Raw genomic sequence first — 24,245 nt, forward strand, 5'->3', positions numbered from 1 at the left:
AGTATATCGAAAAATTTCATAGTATAGTATATCGAAAAATTTCATAGTATAGTATGTCGAAAAAAGTCATAAAAAGTCATAGTATAGCATGTCGAAAAAAGTCATATTGTAGTATGTTGAAAAGAGTGATATAAAAGTCATAGTATAGTATGTCGAAAAAAGTCATAAAACGTCATAGTATAGTATTTCGAAAAATGTCATAGTATAGTATGTCGGAAAAAGTCATATTGTAGTATATCGAAAAAAGTGATTAAAAAAAGTCATAGTATAGTATGTCGAAAAGAGTGATATAAAAGTCACAGTATAGTATATCGAAAAATGTCATAGTATAGCATGTTGAAAAAAAGTCATGGTATATGTCGAAAAAAGTCATAAAAGTCATAGTATAATGTTGAAAAAAGTGATAAAAACGTCATAGTATAGTATATCGAAAAATGTCATAGTATAGTATGTCGAAAAAAGTCATAAAAAGTCATAGTATAGTATGTCGAAAAAATTCATAAAAACTCATAGTATAGCATGTCAAAAAAAGTGATAAAAACGTCATAGTACAGTATATCGAAAAATGTCATAGTATAGCATGTTGAAAAAAGTGATAAAAAAGTCATAGTATAGTATGTCGAAAAAAAAGTCATTAAATAGTCATAGTATAGTATATCGAAAAAAGTGATAAAAAAGTCATAGTATAGTATGTCAAAAAGAGTGATATAAAAGTCACAGTATAGTATGTCAACAAAAAAGTGATAAAAAGGTCATATTGTAGTATGTCGAAAAAAATGATAATTAAGTTATAGTATAGCATGTCATAAAAAGTGATAAAAACGTCATAGTATAGTATGTCAAAAAGAGTGATATAAAAGTCGTAGTATAGTGTTGTGGTTGTGGACATTTCTGTTGCCTATTATTATTATTCCTGTATGTATCCTGTTGTGTTTATTGTATTCCATGGTCTGTGTATATTTCGTTATGTATTTCCCTGTTTATGTTCTGTTTCATGTCTAGTTTTACTTCCTGTGTTTTCCCGCCTGTGTGATTGTCTGATGTGCTCCACCTGTTGCCTGTCTTGTGTCTTCTCTTTACCTAGTTTATTTAGCCCCTGTGTTTCCTTTGTCTGTTGTCAGATCGTTTGTGTTCATTTGTGCTCGTGCCCTGTCAGTTTCTGTGTTTGCCTGTGCCTGTCGTGTCGTCCCCCGTCCGTTCTGATCAGTCTCTGTGCTTCCTGTATTTCCCTGTTTTTTTGGACTTCCTTGGTTTTTTTGGATACCTTTTTGTCTTCTTTTTGGAATTGTTTTTTTGCCTGCTTCCCTCAGGACTCCCTTGGTTCTTTTTTGTGTTTTCATTAATAAATTATCATGCTCAAACCTTCTGCCTGCCTGCCTCTCCCTGCATTTGGGTCCTTTAATTCCCTCCATCGAAACAGTATAGTATGTCGGAAAAAAAAGTGATTAAAAAGGTCATATTGTATGTTGAAAAAAGTGATAATTAAGTCATAGTATAGCATGTCATAAGAAAGTCATAGTATAGTATGATGAAAAAAGTCATAGTATAGCATGTCGAAAAAAGTGATTAAAAAGTCATAGTACAGTATGTTGAAAAAAGTCATAGTATAGCATGTCGAAAAAAAAGTAATAGTATGTTGAAAAATGATTGAAAAAGTCATAGTATATTATGACGTAAAAAGTCATCATAAAGTCATAGAATAGCATGTTGAAAAGAGTCATAGTATAGTATTACTAAAATAAGTCATAAAAAGTCACAGTATAGTATGTCGAAAAAAGTCCTTAAAAAGTCACAGTATAGTATGATGAAAAAAGTCATAAAAAGTCATAGTATAAGATGTCGAATAAAGTCATAAAAAAGTCTCAGTATAGTATGACAAAAAAAGTCATAAAAAGGTCATAGTATAGTATGTCGAAAAAAAGTGATAAAAATGTCATATTGTAGTATGTCGAAAAAAGTGATAAAAAAGTCATAGTATAGTATGTCGAAAAAAGTGATAAAAAGTCATAGTATAATGTCGAAAAAAGTGATAAAAAAATCATAGTATAGTATATTGAAAAATTTCATAGTATAGTATGTCGAAAAAAGTCATAGTATAGCATGTCGGAAAAAGTCATATTGTAGTATTTTGAAAAAAGTGATAAAAAAAGTTATAGTATGTCGAAAAGAGTGATATAAAAGTCATAGTATAGTATGTCGAAAAAAGTCATAAAAACGTCATAGTATAGTATCTCAAAAAATGTCATAGTATAGCATGTTGAAAAAAAGTCATGGTATAGTATGTCGAAAAAAGTCATAAAAAGTCATAGTATAATGTCGAAAAAAGTCATAAAAACGTCATAGTATAGTATATCGAAAAATGTCATAGTATAGCATGTTGAAAAAACGTCATGGTATATGTCGAAAAAAGTCATAAAAAGTCATAGTATAATGTCGAAAAAAGTCATAAAAACGTCATAGTATAGTATCTCAAAAAATGTCATAGTATAGCATGTTGAAAAAAAGTCATGGTATAGTATGTCGAAAAAAGTCATAAAAAGTCATAGTATAGTATGTCGAAAAAAGTCATAAAAAGTCATAGTATAGCATGTCAAAAAAAGTGATAAAAACGTCATAGTATAGTATATCGAAAAATGTCATAGTATAGCATGTCGAAAAAAGTCATAATAAAGTCATAGAATAGCATGTTGAAAAGAGTCATAGTATTGTATTTCTAAAAGAAGTCATAAAAAGTCACAGTATAGTATGTTGAAAAAAGCCCTTAAAAAGTCATAGTATAGTATGTCGAATAAAGTCATAGTGTAGTATGTCGAAAAGTGATAAAAAAAAGTCATAGTATAGTATGTTGAAAAAGGTGAAATAAAAGTCATAATAGCATGTCGAAAAAAGTGATGAAGTCAAATTATAGTATGTCGGAAAAAAAGTCATAAAAAAGTCTTAGTATAGTATGTTGAAAAGAGTGATATAAAAGTCATAGTATAGTATGTCGAAAAAAGTCATAAAAAGTCATAGTATAGCATTCAAAAAAAGTGATTAAAAACGTCATAGTATAGTATATCAAAAAATGTCATAGTATAGCATGTCGAAAAAAGTCATAGCATAGTATGTCGAAAAAAGTGATAAAAAAGTCATAGTATAGTATGACAAAAAATGTTATGGTATAGTATATCGCAAAATGTCATAGTATAGTATGTCGGAAAAAAAGTCATAGTTGAAAAATGATTGAAAAAGTCATAGTATAGTATGTAAAAAGTCATAATAAAGTCATAGTATAGCATGTCGAATAAAGTCATAGTATAGTATGTCGGAAAAAGTGATAAAAAAGTCATAGTATAGTATGTCGAAAAAAGTGATAAAAAGTCATAGTATAATGTCGAAAAAAGTGATAAAAACGTCCTAGTATAGTATATCAAAAAATGTCATAGTATAGCATGTTGAAAAAAAGTCATGGTATAGTATGTCGAAAAAAGTCATAAAAAGTCACAGTATAATGTCGAAAAAAGTCATAAAAACGTCATAGTATAGTATATCGAAAAATGTCATAGTATAGCATGTTGAAAAAAAGTCATGGTATATGTCGAAAAAAGTCATAAAAAGTCATAGTATAGCATGTCAAAAAAAGTGATAAAAACGTCATAGTATAGTATATCGAAAAATGTCATAGTATAGTATGTTGAAAAAAGTCATAGAAAATCATAGTATAGCATGTCGAAAAAAGTCATAGCATAGTATGTCGAAAAAAGTGATAAAAAAAGTCATAGTATAGTATGACAAAAAATGTTATGGTATAGTATATCGCAAAATGTCATAGTAGTATGTCGAAAAAAAAGTCATAGTTGTTGAAAAATGATTGAAAAAGTCATAGTATAGTATGACGTAAAAAGTCATAATAAAGTCAGAATAGCATGTTGAAAAGAGTCATAGTATAGTATTACTAAAAGAAGTCATAAAAAGTCACTGTATAGTATGTCGAAAAAAGTCCTTAAAAAGTTATAGTATAGTATGTCAGATAAAGTCATAGTGTAGTATGTCGAAAAAGGTGAAATAAAAGTCATAATAGCATGTCCAAAAAAGTCATAAAAAGTCATAGTATAGCATGTCAAAAAAAGTGATAAAAACGTCATAGTATAGTATATCGAAAAATGTCATAGTATAGTATGTCGAAAAAAGTCATAGAAAGTCATAGTATAGCATGTCAAAAAAAGTGATAAAAACGTAATAGTATAGTATATCGAAAAATGTCATAGTATAGCATGTCAAAAAAAGTCATAGCATAGTATGTCGAAAAAAGTGATAAAAAAGTCATAGTATAGTATGACAAAAAATGTTATGGTATAGTATATCGCAAAATGTCATAGTAGTATGTCGAAAAAAAAGTCATAGTTGTTGAAAAATGATTGAAAAAGTCATAGTATAGTATGTAAAAAGTCATAATAAAGTCAGAATAGCATGTTGAAAAGAGTCATAGTATAGTATTTCTAAAAGAAGTCATAAAAAGTCACAGTATAGTATGTCAAAAAAAGTCCTTAAAAAGTCATAGTATAGTATGATGAAAAAAGTCATAAAAAGTCATAGTATAGCATGTCGAATAAAGTCATAGTGTAGTATGTCGAAAAGTGATAAAAAAAAGTCATAGTATAGTATGTTGAAAAAGGTGAAATAAAAGTCATAATAGCATGTCGAAAAAAGTGATGAAGTCATATTATAGTATGTCGGAAAAAAAGTCATAAAAATGTCTTTGTATAGTATGTTGAAAAGAGTGATATAAAAGTCATAGTATAGTATGTCGAAAAAAGTCATAAAAAGTCATAGTATAGTATGTCGAAAAAAGTCCTTAAAAAGTCATAGTATAGTATGATGAAAAAAATCATAAAAAGTCATAGTATAGCATGTCGAATAAAGTCATAGTATAGTATGTCGAAAAAAGTCCTAAAAATGTTGTAAAAAGTGATAAAAAAAAGTCATGGTATTTAACATCAAAGAAAGTCTGGAAGAACATCTAAACTCCACACAATATAAACACAGAAAAATCATGAATTAAGCGCTAACTTAAACAGTCATAACACAGAAACTGTAACATATATCAAAAAGGTAAATCATTTTCTAACAGTTGAAGGATCTGTGAATAGTTTAAAGTTTGAATGACATCAGTAGGTCAAAGTCTGTGGGAGCAGTAGCATTTTAAAAAGGATTTTGAAGAAGAAGAATTTGAAGATTGCTTCATTGACTTCATTGTAAAACATGTTTTGAAAAAAAGCTTAATATTTTTAAAAACTATAAATAACAGAAAAAACGTTGAATACTAATCATGTCCTTAAGGAGCTAAACATTGTGATATTTGAATGATTTTTGTCTCTGAACGTATGCAGAAGTTAGAGGCGACCAAAGAAAGTTGAAGAATAAAGAATCGGATTACAATACTGTGAATGCTGCTGAATCAGCATTCACACAATAATACAGAATAAAATAACAATACTGTGAATGCTGCTGAATCAACATTCTCACAAATATGTTAATATAGTGTGTTTAGCAAAACATAGGTTGATTACAAATGTAAGACAATGCATGTATGGAATGTGTTTTCATACTCAATTAATCAGTGCATATTACTTGATAATTGTTGTCGTTCAGGGCAGTCAGGGTGTATTTTTGGAGCTGGGAGTGAGCCAACAGAGAAAAAGATCACATTCCTTTCTCTCCCTGTTAATTTTTTATGAGGAACATCAAGCCAATCTTTTTTTTCTCTCTCTGCACTGCATAAGAATAAATTACATTAACCCACTGCTGTCTGTTTGTGGGTCTCTGAGACGTTCACATGTAATCTCCACTATCTCATAGCACGCAGGACAGAAAGACAATGAGAGGCATTCTTTCACAAATGCACAAGATAAAATCACCACAAAAGAACATTAAGAGGTTACAGAAGAATGGAAACATTTCCATTTTTTTTCTTTACAGGGTGATAAAAGATAGAATAAATAATCTATAAGTGTGTCATTTGGATTTAGGCCCTGCTTAACTTGACTGTGGCGCTGTAAATATATACATTTGATCCCAGAGTTATTCACTTGCAAAATCCAGATTAAGCTGGTCTTTATCCCTGCTGTGTTCCAGTGTGCATATCCACAGAGCAGTGCTCTGTCCTCCAACATGTGGTGACCCAACACACTGCAGAGACAGCTGCAGGATGGGAGGAAGGATGGGGGCAGGGAAGGAAGAAGAGAGGAAGTCAGAGGGGGAGGATGAGGGGGAGCGTTCCATCCTTTCGCTGGACTATTAAGGGAGGAGTGAAAAAAAAACGTGTAGAAGAAGCACGGAAACTCACTTCCTTTCCCGCCACAAGCAGCCGTTACGTCACATCCAGCTCTTTCCTTACATAGATCACATGTGATCCTCCTAGACCTGAAATGAGATCCTCATTTCCTTTTGCTGGTCCTGCCTGGCTGCTCACACACTGAGAGAGAGAAAATGCAGCTCTGCTCTACTTTTACAGTATTCTGTTGACAATCTAGACACATTAGAATACATTTAATTAAGAGACTATTCAAGAAATTTGCAATTCAGCACTTGTGTTTCTGTGTTTGAAAGACTTCTTCACTGACTCATGTACATGTGTCACATTCAGGATGTCCAGGCTGTCTGACTGTTATTGTCACTCACAGGCAGTCCATTGTCAAGTTCCAGTCTGCTACTGCTTCCCCTCTTTGGACAACCCTGCTATACATAATTGGTTTAAAGTTTTTTGCCTGTGTGTGTCACTCTATTGTGTATATAAATGTGTGTGTGTGTGTGTGTGTGTGTGTGTGTGTGTGTGTGTGTGTGTGCATGTGTAATCAGTAGGAATGCGTTTAATCAAGCAAGATAGGGAGGGGGCATAAAGGGGGCAATAAAAGAACAATCTTGCCATTCTGCTGGGTCTCACCTCCAGGAAATGGATGACACATGGCGACAATGAGGACAGCAGGAATCTCTGTGAGTCGCAGGATGACAAACATCAGCTGACAAAGTAACTCTAAAGCTATTGTAAAGCCTAACAGTATATGCATATTGTACCCATATGCACAATTTCCTTTGATTGTAACCATCTCAAATGGAAGCTCATACTGTGCAGATCTCTAGTGAATCATACTGGGACAAACTCCTAGTGCGTTATTACCTCTGACTCATCCATTTGTGTGTGGGTGTGTGTGTGGAATATTCTCCTCCCGGTTCTGCCATGTTTCCGGCTTACGTCTCTCTCAGAGTTGGCAGGTTTGACTTTTGGTGGAATATGTTTGTCTTCCTGCAGGTCATTCAGCTCAGCCAGGCCCCGAGTGGAGCCAATAATGGCCACTGCATAGATCTGTAATGAAGATGTGGCGAACAGAGACAAGCATCCAGCGGCTGGGGCTGACAGTTGCCATGGCAACCACATATCACAATGAGAGAAGGGTGAGAGGAGTCGGCCATTTTGGGTATGTGAGTCTGCAGTGTTTGATGTTGGAATGCTGCTGTGTGAATTGTGGAGGTAATGATTTTATTAAATCTAAAAGAAGGATTTTTAATAGGAAAAAAATATTTGTTTTAAAACTAGTAGATGAGGATTTGTCTTTTAAATTGAAAGGAACTTTTTCCAGTATTCTCTCACAGCTTGTAATCTTCAGACAGCAACCTCACTGTAACTGTAAAAATGCATTGGCCTGATTCATGAACACTCACATCATCTCCATCCCTCCAGCTCCTCAGTCCGTCCTTCCATCCCCCAACATCTGCTGTCGTGAGTTAAAGCTTGCTTCTTTTGTTTTGCTTAGTGACGTCCCATGGGCTATTTATAGGGACTATGCAATTGTGTAAGACCTTGTGAAAGGCACAAAGAGCCGAGCAGGCTGCCATGTTCCCTGTAGTGGCCCCAGGATCTGTGAGAGGAAAGCTAAAGAACATGTGACTCTATTATGATGAGCTAGAGGACAAGACAGCAAGTTTATGTGGAATGAGAATGTTTTTACTTTATTCAATGTCTTGTTAACAATAATATATTCTCTATATTCGGACAATAGCAGACATCACACAATATAAGGTCAGGTGTTGTGCTATTCTGTTATTATTAATAATATATAATATTAATATATTAAGAATATATATTTACTAATATTTTTATTATTTATCACTATGTGAAGACAAATTGAGAACATGTCTTAGTTTTTATCACCAAATTGAAAGATTATGGAACAATATATTAAATAGCCTACATTATAAAGCTAAAACTAAATTCTTTTTCCTGCTCGGTGAAATAATTTTGTTCCTGTAATGTCTTTTAAATTGGTAATTCCAATCAATTCAATGATGTTATACAACTCAATTAGACTCATAGTTTAGTGGATTTGTCAAATTTAGTTGTGAATTATTTCATCAACAGAAGTAGCATATATGTGTCCCAATTAATTACTCCCATGCATGATGTGATGAGGGAACAGTAGTTAAAAGGGTACCAAGTCTATGTTAAAAACTGGAAATAATATTTTGTTATTTTATCTGCCACACAGCCCAAAGAACACCTGAAATGGACAAGGGATGGAGCAAAGCTTTCTGGTAAAACTTTAGTAGGGTTGCAGTCCTGCTGAATGTGGGTCACACAGACTAAAAGCCCAATGCTTACAGCATTTAATACTTTCACAGGTGAGTCTCATGAATTAATAGGATTAGCAGCGTAAATGATGCATAAAGTTAACTCACTCAAACTGTAGCCTGCATGAATATTACCAACAACAACAAAGAATACACACACACACACACACACACACACAGTATTTTTAAATGATTTCAGAATATTTTTATTTGAAATGTCAGTGTTCAAGAGAAAATAAAACAGCAATATAAATATTAGCATAAAAATAAGAGTAACACAAGGGTATAGCGTGGGGGCTAAGCATTTGATAAGAAAGATAATACAGCAGGATAGAGTAGTATTAATTCAGCAGCGGACGGACTTACACATATATAATATTTATAATCATTTGTTCATATGGACAGAAAGAGAATGAGAGGCATTCTTTCACAAATGCACAAGATAAAATCACCGCAAAAGAACATTAAGAGGTTACAGAAGGATAGAAACATTTCCATTTTTTTTCTTTACAGGGTGATAAAAGATAGTAGAGAAAATGAACACAAAAATATGCGCAACACATATCACAAGTTAACTAGTCTACGTGTGTCACTTTGTTTACTTATCTAAAGTTGTCTTTAACTTATTTACACTGAGTTAGTTGGCTTCCATGGTGCTTAGTTACTACATTGCAACACAAACTGTTGAAGAACATCTCAGATTTTATTCATTATTGATTTCTTTTTTTTTTTTAACTGTGGTTTTCTTATTTTTCTTGAAAAACAAAATGCAACACATTCCAGTAGTAAGCCACGCCTTGTGGAGAGGGACTTTTATTTTGAAAATGTTGGACGTGGTCCCTACTATACAAACAACTGGCTCATACCATCGACAGGACTTGTGTTTATTTACAGTGGGAAAGAGCCTCAAAGGGATCAGGGAGTGGAGGGGAGCGGTGAGTGGTAGAGGGGCTAAGATTTCCCATTGATTTCAATGGAGGAGGGATATTTAAAAGGGCTCTTGAGTGGTATCTCCTCACCAACAGGGACAGCTGTGCTTGGCTCTGTTGACCTCTACCTGGGTCAGTGCATTCGAGAAAGTTTAAGGGGTGGACAGGTCAACAGTGGTTCCTCTGTACATTCAGTGGGTAGAGCCAAGGTTATTTACCACCCCCTGGTCGCTGTAATGATGCCACCTCAGTCTGTGTACCCCTCACCACACCCCCTCCACCCCCCTGACCCAGCCTGCAAGCTGCCTTTTCTCATGCGGTTGTTTCTGGCCAAAGGCCTGACAGACAGATGGATGGCAAAGTAAAGACTTCATATGTTTTACAAACAATTCCTCTATGCTATCGACTCATTATCTCCCAAAGATAAAAAAAAACATGTTACTGTGTCACATCAAGAAGTTTCTTCAACACTTCAGGATAGTGAGGGGTAATACTCTGTCGAGACCCTAGAGGCCTGCAAAGTGTCTAGAGACTCCTAAGCATGTAAGTTTACCACATCTATGCGTTTTAAAGTGATTACTACCCCTACATCATCTTATCTTCATCAATACGAACAGTGCATTTCTCTTTGTTTGGCTCTCAAAATAGGGTAGTGAGTGAGGGGAGGACACAAGATGGGTGTGAGGAGGGGAGGGTAGAGGGTGCTGGGCAGCAGGACATGTTTGTGCCCATCTGGAGGTGTTATACAAGAAGCCAGTACCTGCTGTTATACCACCTGCATGGCTCGTGACTCCATGACACAACACCCTCTGCCAAACCTTCCTCTGGGTGCATGCTCAGGTCATAAAAATATCAGGAGAATAAAATCTTATTTTTTAAAACTATAATTACAAATGTAATTCTCATTTTGTGTCAAAAATGCTACATGTGCATTATATTGACCTGCGATTGGAGTGAGGATAACAGATTCAGGATGTCCTATTTGCTTTTGCAATGCATAGTTTTGCAACTCTAAACTAGTATATGTGGTTTGAACCTTAAAGAGCATGCAGAAGATTTTTTAATATCTGTCAAACAACAGCCTTATATCCACAAGACTTATGGTTTAAGACCCTGCAAGGCTGACCCTATATAGGAATCTAATGGATGGCAACTAGCGTACTTTACAATAGCTGACTTTCCACCTCAGGGAAAGAGCACAATAAATCCAACATGAAAGACATTAACATTTCATCTCTGAATACATCACTGTGTATAGCCTTGTCATCCAAGCAAGGTTCCTTACACTGAATCTCTTTGTCCAAGTTTTCTTGATTTTGCCAAAAAAAAAAAAAAAAAAAAAAATACATCACAATAACCCCCCATACCCTGCCAAAATTATCTAACGACAAAGATTATGTGAGCAATACTAGACCTTTAGCACAGCACGGGTTATCAACACCAACAACAGCCTTCAGCACATTCAAGACACTTTCAAAGAACCATCAACATCCATTCAACGTCCATGTGGTCAAAAGTGATTTGCTGTCATTATTTAGACCGCGGCTAACATGAGTGACAGCAGAGCAGTAAGATACCTAATGGGGGGGGTATGGGGGGTTGAATTTCTCATCAGATCAGGCCAGGATTATTATTCCTCTACCTCTCTCCGTCCAACTCTACTTCTTCTCCTTCTTGGTGGACTTCTTCTTGGAGGCAGGGGTCTGGGCGGCCTTGGGGGGCTCGGGCTGGGCCGAGGCCTGGGGCGGGGGCAGCGCCTGCTGGGCGGCCTGCTGGGCCGTGGCCTGCTGCTGCTGGGGGTTGGAGGTGAGGGTGGCTGTGCTACCAGGGATGTAGACGTTCTGGCGATAGTCGGGCACGTGCTGCAGGGTGAACTGGGGGCTGTAGCGGGTGCTCAGGCCCATGGTGCCGGGTCCCAGGGTGGCCGTAGCCTCACTCACTTCTGGGGGAAATGGAGACAGAGCGGGGAAATAAGGGGTAAGGAGGGAGAGGAGAAAGGGATGAAACTTGTTAGACAACAGGAAGTTTTAGTGTGACAGTGTTATATTAAAGTAGTGAAATGAAAATAGGCATAAAAGGAGATCAAATCAAGAGATAAGGTACTTGATTAAAGGATTTTGTGTGAACATAACATTTGATTTAATCATATTTCTCTGCTCAGGCAAAACATGAGGTTGCAGTGAGCTGAACTAAAAAGGTGCATAAGCAGAAGAAAGAATATGAACAAAAGACAAGGTGTTACACAATGGTTGATTTTGTGCATGTTTTTTTTTTCTTAAAAAAATGTCTCCCTAGCATACTCCTCTGTGTTTCTATCACCATGCCCTTAGTATGTGTGTGTGTGTGTGTGTGTGTGTGTGTGTGTGTGTGTGCAAACATGACGTAGCTGCTCAGCTCATAATTCTCGCACAGCCCCTGCATTGCAGAGCCAGAGACACAAATGCTCCCTCCCCCATCCTGTAGTTCCTCTCAGCCTACAGTATATAAACACACATATGCACACGACAACTTTCATGCTAACTTGCTTCCAAAAAGCCAAAGCAATAACTGATTTTTAATAATCTTTCTGCTCTTACAAGGTGCTTTGTTAGTTGGTTACAGGTTTGCTTTTATGCTGTGGTTATCAACACAGTGACAGTAAGTACAGAGGAGAGACGACCTTCAGTTTTTATCACACACGCTGTTTAGTCTTTCCTTCCTGATGGCACTAACTGTTCATTCTGTTAAACTTTGTGCTGAGATGCAGGTTACCACTGTGCCACAGACAGAGCCTTTTTCTCTCTCTGTCTCTCTGTTCCCTACAATGGAAAAATTCCACACCACGTCCGGTGCAGTGTCCAAGAGGGGGGAGGGTATGATTGTGTGTGTGTGGAGGGAGGGAGATGTGATGTGTCAGTGGTTTAATTTACATTGGAAACAATGACTTGAGTCTATTTGGCATCATGTCACCTTTAGTTCTTTGTCATTTCTGTGTATTTTGTTTGATTGTCACTATATTCGGTGTTGCTCAGCCTGCTTTCAAGGCCAAATTTATTCGTATTTTTCCATGTTAATACTAAGGCTTCCACAGTAAAAGCCCAAAGATGAATCACTGTATGTCCATCAGTGCTAGTTAGGCAGTAACTGAAGGAACAGAGAAATAGGACAGTAGGAGGACATGTCGTGCAATATGAGAATCTTTAGTTATGTATGAGCCCAAAGATTGCATATTACATAACTTTTAATGTTGCTCTATAGCCTTCTGCTTATGATAAAACACTGTGCATGTGATCAGTGTTTACAGTGGAAACATGCATCTCTGTCATGTTGTTGAATTCAACACATCATCTGTACCGTTTATCTAAGAGACTGCAGGTAGTTACATCCACTGTCTGAATATCCTCTGGATATTTATTAGCATACAACCACAACATCAATGTGGACAATGAGAGCTTCATTAATGAGCGAGTCTGGCGAGTTGCCGTCCTATCAAACAGGAACCTAAATAAACAACCCCTGCCCACGCACCCTCGCTAAGCTTATGAAAAGAAAGGAATTGTTTTGTAAAAGAGAAGATAAATTGATAGAAGGGAGGAAAAAGATGACAAGGTATAGAACTCACCGTTGGCTGCAGCCATCAGGGCCTGGAGCTGCTCAGCCTCGGTTGGTGGCTGGGGCCAGGGGCCAGTTCCCATGGCAACCTCAGGTCCTCCAGTTGCCCTACGGAGAAAATGAGGAAAGAACAACTGTCAATAACTGGTGGTTCGTCCTCTCCAATGTGTGTGTGCTTAGCTCACTGGTTTGACAGTTGGTGGTTTGTGATGTAAAGGCAAAGCAGCTGATGGCAAAGTACACAGCCTGAGGGGAACTCAGCAAAGATAACAAGTAGCATGTATAGTTTACAAAACAGGGTGTTCCTCAAACAAGTACTCTTAAACACACTCGTGTCTGTCTGCACACAGACACACAATAGCAAGCGTGTTTGCGCATTCACACACAGTAAACATTGTACAACGTTCACACTCTCTCTGGTATGACCATGAGCACCGCGCCGTCTAGTAAATCTGATTAAATATTTAATGATCCCACCTTTAAAGGAAATGGCTGTCTACATAGTCACACATGCGGTGCTCAGTAGGCACTGAACATTTCCATCTGGCAAAACTTCCCCTTCAAAGGCTTGTTTATTTAAAGTCTGCAATTTGCATGTGGGGGCAACAAAGGAGAAAGCAGACCTGTGATCTATTATGCTCACCTACTTATTTCCATTCCCACACACCAACACAGGCTCTACCACTGACAGCTAGGTCACAATGCTTTAATCCTGGCTCTGCTCCTGCTCCCAAAGTGCTAATACACCTCCATCTTTGGATTTTTACATGGTGCTTTTTTTATTGGTCATGAAACTACAGTATGTTATCTTCATACTACTGGTACACTACGTCAGAAAACCAGCAGAAGTCACAAAAAGTCCTATAAAAACATCATGGATGCTGCTTCTAGAATTGTTCCAGAGCAAAAAACAATATATATGACTTAGGTATGATATAGCTCATCTCTCAACCTCCTAAATTGTATGCCTGTGTGTTCAATACATTGATTATTTGATTTTTTGGGGTAATAAACCACCTGAGGGCATTTAGTGGAGGATCATTTGCCCACAGGGACATGGGTAAAATGTCCTGGTGAAGTGTACAGCTCCAAAGAGGACAGTAAATAACACAGTAAGGTCTCATCCCCACTTTCTGACAAATACAGGCATGTACAGTGTGTTCAATACATAGAAGATAACGAGGAACACTATTTAAAACCAACTAAAAAAACTTGGACAAATTGGTCTGCTTCAGGGAATTAAGAGAAAGTAAAGGACACAACAAGGGAAAAGGGGGAAAGGAATGCTAACATAAATACAGGGATTTGTTGAAGAGCAGGTTGCCAGATCTCACTGCCAAAACTCTGAAGTGGTTTTCAGTTCGGCGCCAGAGAGAGACTGAGGGAGAGAAACATGTAGCCTACAGTCTGTGCCAGGCAGCCAATGAGAAACAGGTTGGGTAAGAGCATGGTCAGTAAAGCCAGGGCAGCCATTTTGTGCCTCTACACATCACTTTGAATAAAAGGGAATGCTTCATTTGAGCTAAATTGGCATCTCTCTGTACTTATCACATCCTGTGGTCGTGTTAAGTGCTTCCTGTGGTCAGGATGATCACTTCCCTTTGGGCTATATTGTGAACTGTGGTCCAGAGGGATGTCCTTGGTTGGCCAGACAGGGCTATCGTTTTTCCTCTGCAACCTTACAGTAGATAACATGTTTTATCTCTAAGAATGGCCTTCCTTGTTGTTTTGCAGATAATCTTCTAGACATTAACTTAATTTAAGTCCACTCAGCCAGTCACATGGTGATATGCTGACATCTGACCTCAAGAGTTTAATGTGTGGAGCACTGTTTACTTTTGCATTACATCTGCATTGTCTCTTTCTTGTTGATAAATCACATGAAAAAGCCATGTGGTGATGTTGAGCTACAACCATCACAGACATACATCAAAGGCAACACTGTATGATAAGCCAGTCTTCAATGAGAGAAAACAAGAGCTCTCAAAGTATAATAACTATATTTACAATATAGCACACATACAAGGCATAACAAATCTACAAAACACTGCACACAAACTCAAAAGTGTCACACTCCTTTCTACACCACAGCAGGCATTGTGGCCTATGCACATCGATCAACAAACCCCATCAAACTTTTAGGGAGACTAACAGAAGCTATGGGTTAGGTACATCTACACACAGCACAGCACTTGACTGCAGTGCACTACCTAAAAGATTTGAGCCACTCTCTGCCCTTATCAGCTGATTAGGTCCCTCTTCCACCAAACCGTGACAAAACTGAACACTGATCAGCTTCTAAGGACAGAAAGTGACCATATAGTTTCTACATCTAAATTAGTACCTTGTCCCACTCTTCGGCGTCCATCGTATGTGTGTACCGTATGGCATGTGGGGTCTAAAAAAACAACAAGTTATACAGTCTGAAAGAACCATTGTATATTTGACTAATGGCTTGAGTTAGTATAAGAAAAATGCTGAGATATTGTGCTCTAGATTTCAGTGGAAAATATGTTGAGTCTGCCATATCTATTTAAAATACCAGAGATGGGAAGTTAGTTTTCTTTTTCTCCACCACTAACATAAATTATGCCCAATGTATCCATAATTCCAGTGGTATTCTATAACGACAGTGGTGCGTGTGTCTAACATTTTCCTGACTTGGCTCAACAGAGCGTTTTGCCACAGCTGGTATGTTTCAGGGAGAAGCCTTGACTCATAGAATGTGTTGTGCAATCACTGATGTAAAAAACTGTTACTGCACACATTCTATTTTAGCCCACACAATATAGACAAATAGCAATCATCAACCATTGACATACACGATCATTAAAACACACAACTGAAGTGAAGAAACACAATTCATCTATTGTCATTAAAGCAAGTCCGTGCGACCTCTCAGATGGCAGAAACTACGGAGAGTGCAATAAGGATAAATACACTATCCCATCCCCCCACTAGCTCTGGTCACCGTCCCTCATCAATAGTACTGAGTGATGGCGCAAAGGCTCAGAGAGCGCAGAGAGGAGAGGAGCAGGAGGGGAGGGGGAGGGGGAGTGGAAGCTGTGGCAGCCATTTTATAAAGCAGCCTGGAACCAGGCAGAGATGCTCATTCAGGAGTGTTAATCAAGAATCTGAATTCACTGAGCAGAATCATGCAATAAAATCACTACAGTGTAATTCATTGTAGTGACTAATTCAAGTCAGATTCAGATGGTTCTATTGTGATTTTGATGTTATTAGTACTCTACAATCAGCACTTTGCAGGCGGCGAGTTCTTACAGCACCCACTACCATCCCCCTCTGTTTTTATTCCTTATCCTTTAGCACTCCCTCTGTCTTTATGATAAGCTTGCTTTGTGCAGCACAACATGTCCTTGAAATTAGGGGTGTCTCAGTTTACTCACCCACTAGGTCCGGGTCTCGGTCCCTGTGTGAAGCGCCAGTCATTGTTGGGGGGCTTTTGCTGTGAAGAGAACAGAAGATGCGACATTAATCATAGGTTTCATTGCAACAGCAAGGCGTTTCTGAGGTGTAACTTGCTTTGTTGCTTTGTGGCTGACACATCTGTGTTTGTGATGTTTGTCTGTGATTTAGAAAACCTTTGACAATTTTCAGTGAGCCTCAACAAAGGGTTACAGATGGAAACAAATATCTGTATGCTCAGGCGTCCATGTTGTTCCAAAAGCTGTGGAGCATAAAATGCTGCAGGGGAGCGAACACACACACACACACACACACACACACACACACACACACACACGAAAAGCAGATAACACACACACGAAAAGCAGGTAATATCAAAAAGAGAACTACCGGATCAAATAATAGTGTGATAAGCCAGGGAGATGTCCAAAGGACTTCTGGATAGTTTCTCACTGCACACAAACAGTCTAAAATACTACATTTAACAGCTCATAGGTAAAAAAAAAAATGCAGGCAAAGCAAAACTATGACACTCCCACAAGACTTTTTGAGGGACAGATTGGTGAGCTTCCCTGCTAACTGAGTAACTACAGGGCCTTTAATAAGCATTCACTTTTTAATAGATGGAAAATAATGCTGTTTATTATTTTGATACTCAAACATCATAGAGATAAGGCAACGATGGTGGCTCAGCAGTGATAAAAGTCTCTCTCATCTGTGTGTCCCTGCTACTCTCTATTAATGCCTTTAAGCCCATTGCACTCTTGTCCATCTCTACCTCACTGGCCATACCACCATGTCTTTTCCATCTCTCTAGCTCTTTCCCTCTCTCTCAGGCTCTCTTGTTGTGCAGTGATGCGGTGAATAGACCCTTGGCTTGGCTCCAGATTCTGCCGCTTAATCGACACAAGAGAGAGAGGCCAGCAGGATGATGTGCTGCATTATTAAAAAAGCTGTTTTACCCGAGGGAATGATGGAAAGAAGCAGAGCAGGACAGAAAACAGAACGTGAAAATACCTACACAAAAGGAACAGTCATGACTGGAGAATCTATTAGAATGCAGGTAAACAAGGAACAAATGCACCAGTGAATGGTGACTTACTGAATGTACAAAGGAAGGAAACACAGGATGTCAAAACAAGTGAAATTGGGAAAAGTGTTCAGTATCCATGCAGACTAAACAAGTGGCTGCCAGCCCATGAAAAGAGAATTACCAAGAACCAATAACAGCAACTTGAATGGGTAAGTATAAATGGCTGACTGGATTCAATTTCAATTTCATCCAAAAGGGTCTGTTTCACCTTGGTGATGAGTCAAGTCTCGGGAACACTCATAACTTATCATTATTAGAAAACTATAGTGGATGAGGATGATAAGAGGACATATTTGAACTTGTATCCTCCCTTTAGAGCAAAGCCTGGCCGACGTTTCAAGTCTAAAAATGTACTCAAATAAGTGCATATGTACGCGGGCATGGAGTCTGTCTGAGCTTTGGTAGAGAGAGAAAAGGATCAGCACTGAGTGGAGGCAAACATAGAGAGGCCCAGCATTCCAGCTGTGTGACTCGTTCTCACCACACAGACACACACTTGTCATTTCCAAGGTCTAGTATCACTGCAGGCATGTGGAGTAAAGGGTAACAGACTGGAATATTGGGTCCCACTGAATTTTTAAGGTAAACAGTACTCTAATCCTGCATGCTTCATTATGGACAACACGGCTACACCTACACATCACAAGCAGACAGGTTATATCCAAGAATGTAAATCTCTTCTGCTCAAGAAGAAAGTCAAACTAAGGGAATTCATCCTTTCACTCAACTGAACCACAAACTGTTAAAAGTTGCTGAGTTTTTAAGTTAAGATTGTTTAGACAACATTTGCCAGGGAAAACACATCTCAAGCCAGGTTTAATGGCACACAGGCATCAACATCTAATTGACCTAAGCTCCAATTGTCTTTAGATCGGCTTGTTTTTGTTGTTACATAGTCTCTGAAGTGAGTTGAGCACTTACGATAGATGAGATGAAGATATTCAAAATTGCACAATACTTTTTTTTCAGAGTGCAAGTTTGATTTAAAAGGCATGAGATAGAGAGAGAAGGTCAAACACACTACTCAGGGAGACTAGGCCAATGGAGAGAGATGAAGGGATTACAGTTCTGTGGGCCTGGATTCTCATCCAATTGAAATACTTCCATACCTTTATACAATGTCAGTCTGCTTCTCTTACATATTTAAGTTGGACCAAAGAGCTGTGAGGACTCCCCAGGTGAATTACAACTTGCCTGAATTTGTTAGCTACCACAACACAATGTCTGTCAGTTGAAGTACTATCATTTTAAGAGAATAGATGGATATTCTTCCATTAACCTGTGTGTGTGTGTTAAGAAACTGAAGCTTCAGTTTTCTAACACACACACACACACACACACACACACACACACACACACACATTGTATTGGTGTGTAACTGTGGCTGGAGTGCACTTGGTGCTCTGTCTGAAAAGAGGAAATCATGTCTGTTCTGTTGCTCTGATAAACTTCAGCGTACTCGCACATACACACCATATAACCTTCAGCACATAAGCAATAATTGCGCCAGTAGAAATCTAAAAAGATATATAGAAAAATGTGATGTGTAACCACTAAAATGCTGGATTCATTACATTGTTATTCATTACAAGGGAAAGGCTAAGCAAGTGACAAGAGAAAAGCATATGTGGTGCTCGATTTTAACATTACGCTTCCTTAAAATTACGCTTCCTTAAACAAACATGACTCAATTCACAAAACAGAGCCAGTTTGTTGCATGTGCAGCTTCATCATCCGTAAACAGAATATTTACAAAACAGCTCCGCTAGCCATAGTCAGCACGTGCCGACCCTTATAAACTCCCACAGACTCAAAGACTGAAAAACTAACACATGGTCATGGGAATTTTCAGATCCTGCTTCATATCTAAGACTTTGCTAGTATGGAGAAGGGAATAATTGCAAAAATGGAAGTAAGAAGGCAATTAAGTTGGTTAGTCAAGCTCATGACTTCAGGATTACATGGCATGTTTCTATGTCCACTGAGCCAGAAAGCTCAATTAATCATGGGAATATGTATCTTACAATGCAAAGAGGTATATGTTGCAGGCCGATAGGTAAAAAAATAAACCTTTTGTTTTATTTAAAAATGTTTCTAAAAAACCTTCAATATAATTTTCCCCCAAAACTTTTTGTTAGCACATAGTTAAATAGAGTGTACCAAAACAGCACACTGCACATGAATAGAAAATACAAAGAAGGGCAGTGGGAAGTGACAATTGGGCACTAAGGCCCCATGGTCGTGCTAAAATTACACACTACTGGAGACTCCTCGTGCCTGATGCTTTGTACACACAAACTCACACGCAAGCATATAAACACACACAGCGATGGCTGCTGCTCTAAAGCCATTATAGGCTGCGACGTCTGTCACTATGGCACACGTGTAAGAAGCCATCCTTCCTTTCTCTTTGTCTATCCCTCTATGCCTTTTCCTCGGTTGTCCTCATTGCACATGTGTTTCTAAAGCAGGGTGACAGATGGTACTCTGCTGACCTAGGGAACATCCTAATTCAGCACAGAGAGTGCCAATGTAATACAGATTCATGAGAAACAGGAGACTCTTATGGATATTTAACAGACACAAGGGCAAACATGCAGTTGCGTGGAGAAGAAATAGTTATCACCAAAACACCACAGCAACAATAATGAGCTTCAATCAAACTACATTAAACATGACATGGCTGGTGATGAACCCTCATACCTTTCTTTTCGTTGAATCCCCTAAAGTGACTCGTCCAAGTGAGAGTACTGGCAGCCATCTTCTATCCCTGACACTGCTAAACACTAAACACTGAATGGGTTGGCTGTGTCTATTGCATCATTATCTAGTTAGCTTTGCTTCACAACCCACTCCAAACACTTGGAAAAAAAGGCATTTCTGACCATGATCTAAGAATGGAAAATATAAATATCTGTCCAGAGCTCACAAAAACGAAGCGAAAACAGCCTCACTCATGTGATGCTGAGTCCTGGAACCAATCACCAAAAGTTCATAGGACAACAGGAAGTCAGGGGTCAGGCCAGTGACCCCATGAATTCCTGTTTTTCAGCTACTGCTTTATTCTTTGACTCCCCCGACCCCACCCCTCTTTCCATTTTCTTTCCTTAGCCATTTTCCTCTCCTTCACCTCCCATCTCTCCCTCGGTCATCCTGTTTCCTTCTGTCTCCCAACCATTCCACTGAGCCAACACTGCAGGATATTTTCATCTGTCTTTCTCCTCCTCTCCATCTGTTAGGAGCACTTATGTTTCCCCCTTTTCCCTTCCTTTACCATTTCTTCTTTATCTGTTTCTTTCTTATCCATAAAGAACAGTTCCTCTCTGTCAGTTTAGTTACTGGAAGTCAGAGATAGTAACCACATTTGCCTATGCTTTAGGTCAGATTAAATATTTAGATGTTATTTACTCTGCCCAAACCTGTCAAGTAGGACAACAAAGCTCTAAGAGCTGTTTCACCATGTAGAGAGAGGGATCCTCTTGCCAAAACAAAATAGGTTTCAGACAGAGGAAATCTAGGTTAGCACTCTACTGTTAAGCGTAAAAGCATCAAAACCATGGCTTTAAACTACCATACAATATAAAAACTGCATGTGAAAAACATTTCTTGAGATACTTAATGCATTTCTAAAACACATCTATAGATACCAAAACACCTGTATTGGTCTTATCCCACAATGGCATATCCCACCAATGCCATGCTTGCTCTCCCACAACCCTCACCTCATTGGCTGAGTTCATAAGGTGCTTCCTGCTGAGTGTCATGTTGAGTGTGTTGTTTTGACTCAGCATGGGTGTCTTCATAAATACAAAGTCACTCCGGCTGGATATGGTGGAGTAGCAGGGCCTGTAGGTGCGTGTGTGCGGGTCCTGGGGGCCTCCCACAACCTCCATATAGCGTATGGGTCCATCAGTATTGAGCTGCAGATGCAGGTCCTTGCTTGGCCTCTGATGGTAGCGGCTGGACCTGTGGCGGCCGTAGCAGCAGCTGCAATCAGAGTCGCCCAGCACTGGGTCACGGTGCCTTAGGCAGCGAACCATGAGGACGACAAAGGTGATGAAGGACACAGCTGATACACAGGCTAGAGAGATGATGAGGTACAAAGTGATGTCCGACATCCCAGTACGGTGGTAGAAGGGTGTGTGACGAGGGCTTGCTGGAGCATCGTTGGCCGTGCCCTTCTCATCCACAGTTACTGTAATGTTCACAGAACTGGACTTTGGTGGATCACCATTGTCCTGAATGATGATCATTATGTCATAAGTCGAGCCCCCTTCCTCCTCTGCCCACTTGCGGGCTGTGCGGAGCTCACCAGTGTGCGCCCCTATACGGAACATGCCAGCATTTGGTCCAGGGGCGATGGAGTAAAACAACCATGCATTGTGCCCACTGTCTGCATCCACCCCTACAAGTTTATTTATGAGGTGCCCTGGGTTGGCAGATGGGGGCACAGTGAACTGTAATCCTTTGTCTTTTGGGTAGGCAGGGTGTACAATCACTGGCATGTTGTCATTCACATCCACCACAAACACATGCACCGTGACGTTGGCTGTCCGTGGGGGCACCCCAGCATCCCGGGCCTGCACCTCAATACGGAAAGCTTTAAGCTGTTCATGATCCAAAGAGCGCATGCTGTAGATGTGGCCACTCTCTGGATTAATGTAAACATAAGAAGATATGGGTGAGCCCTGGACCATGCCGGAAAGGATGGTGTAGGAGATGCGGGCATTGTCACCAAGGTCTGGGTCAGTGGCTGAAACAGCAGCAATGGGGGCACTGGGAGCATTGTTCTCTGGGATGTCCACAGAGTATGAAGGCTGAGAGAAAGTAGGGGCATTGTCATTTACATCAGAGAGCTTCACCACAAAGGTGGTTTGTGATGAAAGGGGAGGGGAACCAGCATCAGTGGCCTTGATGACCACTGTGTATTCTGGGACAGTCTCACGGTCGAGGTTTCCAGCAGTAGTGAGGCTGTAATGCCTGCCAAAAGCTGAGTTAAGTTTGAATGGCAAACCTGGTTGGACAGTTAATGTAACCTCCCCATTCACACCAGAGTCCAGGTCCCGTGCACTTATGAGCGCTATCACAGTCTCTGGTGCTGAGTCCTCTCTGATAGGACTGGTCAATGATGTCAGTGTCACCTCTGGTGCGTTGTCATTCACATCAATGATGTCCACTACAACGTTACAGGAGCCCTCCATAGCGGGAGAGCCACCATCTCTGGCCTGCACTGTGATGTGGTATGCAGTGGCGATCTCATAATCCACATCACCCTTCACACGGATCTCACCGTTTTTAGAATCCACACTGAAAAGATTAACCACACGTTCCGGTGTGTATTTACTAAATAGGAAAGATATTTCTCCGTTGTTACCCGAATCCGCGTCAGTCGCGTTCAATTTCGTAACTAAAGTGCCTCGTGCAACATTTTCTAATAGCCTAACTTTCTTTACCGTCTCGTCAAAGACGGGCGCATTGTCATTTACATCTAAAACTTTAATGAGCATAAGTGTTGAGCCAGATCTCTCCGGCTGACCCCCATCTACGGCAGTGAGCATAAGGCGAAACGAGGCCTGCGTCTCCCTGTCCAAAGGTTTATTCACCATTAGCTCTGGAAACTTGCTGCCGTCACTTTTAGTTTCCACATTCAGAATAAAAAAGTCATTTGCTGCGAGATGGTAAGTGCGTAACGAGTTGGTACCCACGTCTGGGTCGTGTGCGCTCTCTAAACGGAACCTTGTGCCTGGAGCAGCCGCCTCTGATATCTCCAGAGAAATGTTGCTGGTTGAAAACTGCGGTGCATTGTCATTAACATCCAGAATGTCCACCACGACTCGATGAATGTCTAAAGGATCCTCCAGAACTATTTGAAGGTGTAGTGAACATGCAGAACTTAATTCGCACATTTGCTCCCTGTCAATTATTTGTTTGATAACCAAATCGCCGGTCGCCTGCTTTACCTCAAAATACTGCGTTGTGGATTCCGAGACCACCCGCAACCTCCTCTGAACAATCCCATGAGCAGAAAGACTCAAATCTTTAGCGATATTCCCAACGACAGAGCCCGGAATTAGTTCCTCCGATACGGAATAGCTGAGCTGAGCTGACGCACAGGAGAGGCAAGCTAGATAAAAGCAAAGCCTCCACAGCCTCCCTCCTCCGGAGCGCTTCCTCTGTCTGGAGTCCATTGTGCTGCGCTCCGAGGATCGGAGAATGGTAAAGTTTTTAACTTCTTCTTTCACCGTAACGTATCCATAGTAATGTTAAAACGAGGCGGCCGGGCTTGATGGTAAACATTTCCGTTTTAAAAATAGAGCGATGGGAAGTTTTGATGTGATCATGTCGGCCGATTTTTAAGAAAAAACGAGGACGAAAATCAAAGTATTTTCTGACTCCACTGAAACTCTCTGCTCTGTCTCCTCCGCCTCACTCCCCACATGGGCGGGGAGAGGCCACAGAGGCCTTCCCCCTAATTGGAAGACAGGGCTGGTTCAGCTCTGTCACACAGCTCACACACAGAGTGAAAAGTTTCCAGTGACTCCACTTCCACTGACAAGTAGCCTGTCAACTTAATTCTCATTGTAAAAGTTTGAGAGGGCATT

General features: G+C 39.4%; 1 protein-coding gene and 1 long non-coding RNA gene across 50 annotated transcripts in view; one reads left to right on the forward strand and one right to left on the reverse strand.

The window, feature by feature from the left end:
* Nucleotides 1-9,110: 9,110 nt before the first annotated feature.
* Nucleotides 9,111-24,245, reverse strand: part of LOC116052436 (protocadherin gamma-C5-like) — a 246,238-nt gene continuing 231,103 nt past the window's right edge. For 16 of the 49 annotated variants that reach the window (XM_031303152.2, XM_031303158.2, XM_036002722.1 and 13 more), the window contains 4 exons: nucleotides 16,532-16,590; nucleotides 15,469-15,522; nucleotides 13,135-13,232; nucleotides 9,111-11,475 (listed from right to left, as the gene is read on the reverse strand). In XM_031303152.2, the coding sequence (XP_031159012.1) occupies nucleotides 11,192-11,475; nucleotides 13,135-13,232; nucleotides 15,469-15,522; nucleotides 16,532-16,590 (495 nt within the window). In that variant the 3' untranslated portion in view covers nucleotides 9,111-11,191. Of the gene's footprint in view, nucleotides 11,476-13,134; nucleotides 13,233-15,468; nucleotides 15,523-16,531; nucleotides 16,591-21,365; nucleotides 24,182-24,245 lie in introns of those variants that run through there. The other 33 variants (XM_031303153.2, XM_031303169.2, XM_036002759.1 and 30 more) reach the window with 7 other exon arrangements.
* LOC118495422 overlaps nucleotides 17,358-24,245 on the forward strand; it is a 38,651-nt gene continuing 31,763 nt past the window's right edge. Inside the window, exon 1 of the long non-coding RNA XR_004897825.1 lies at nucleotides 17,358-17,792. This is a non-coding gene — a long non-coding RNA (uncharacterized LOC118495422). The remainder of the gene's footprint in view (nucleotides 17,793-24,245) is intronic.

Source organism: Sander lucioperca, chromosome 1, assembly GCF_008315115.2.
Source record: "Sander lucioperca isolate FBNREF2018 chromosome 1, SLUC_FBN_1.2, whole genome shotgun sequence".
In the NCBI taxonomy this organism is placed as follows: Eukaryota; Metazoa; Chordata; class Actinopteri; order Perciformes; family Percidae; genus Sander; species Sander lucioperca.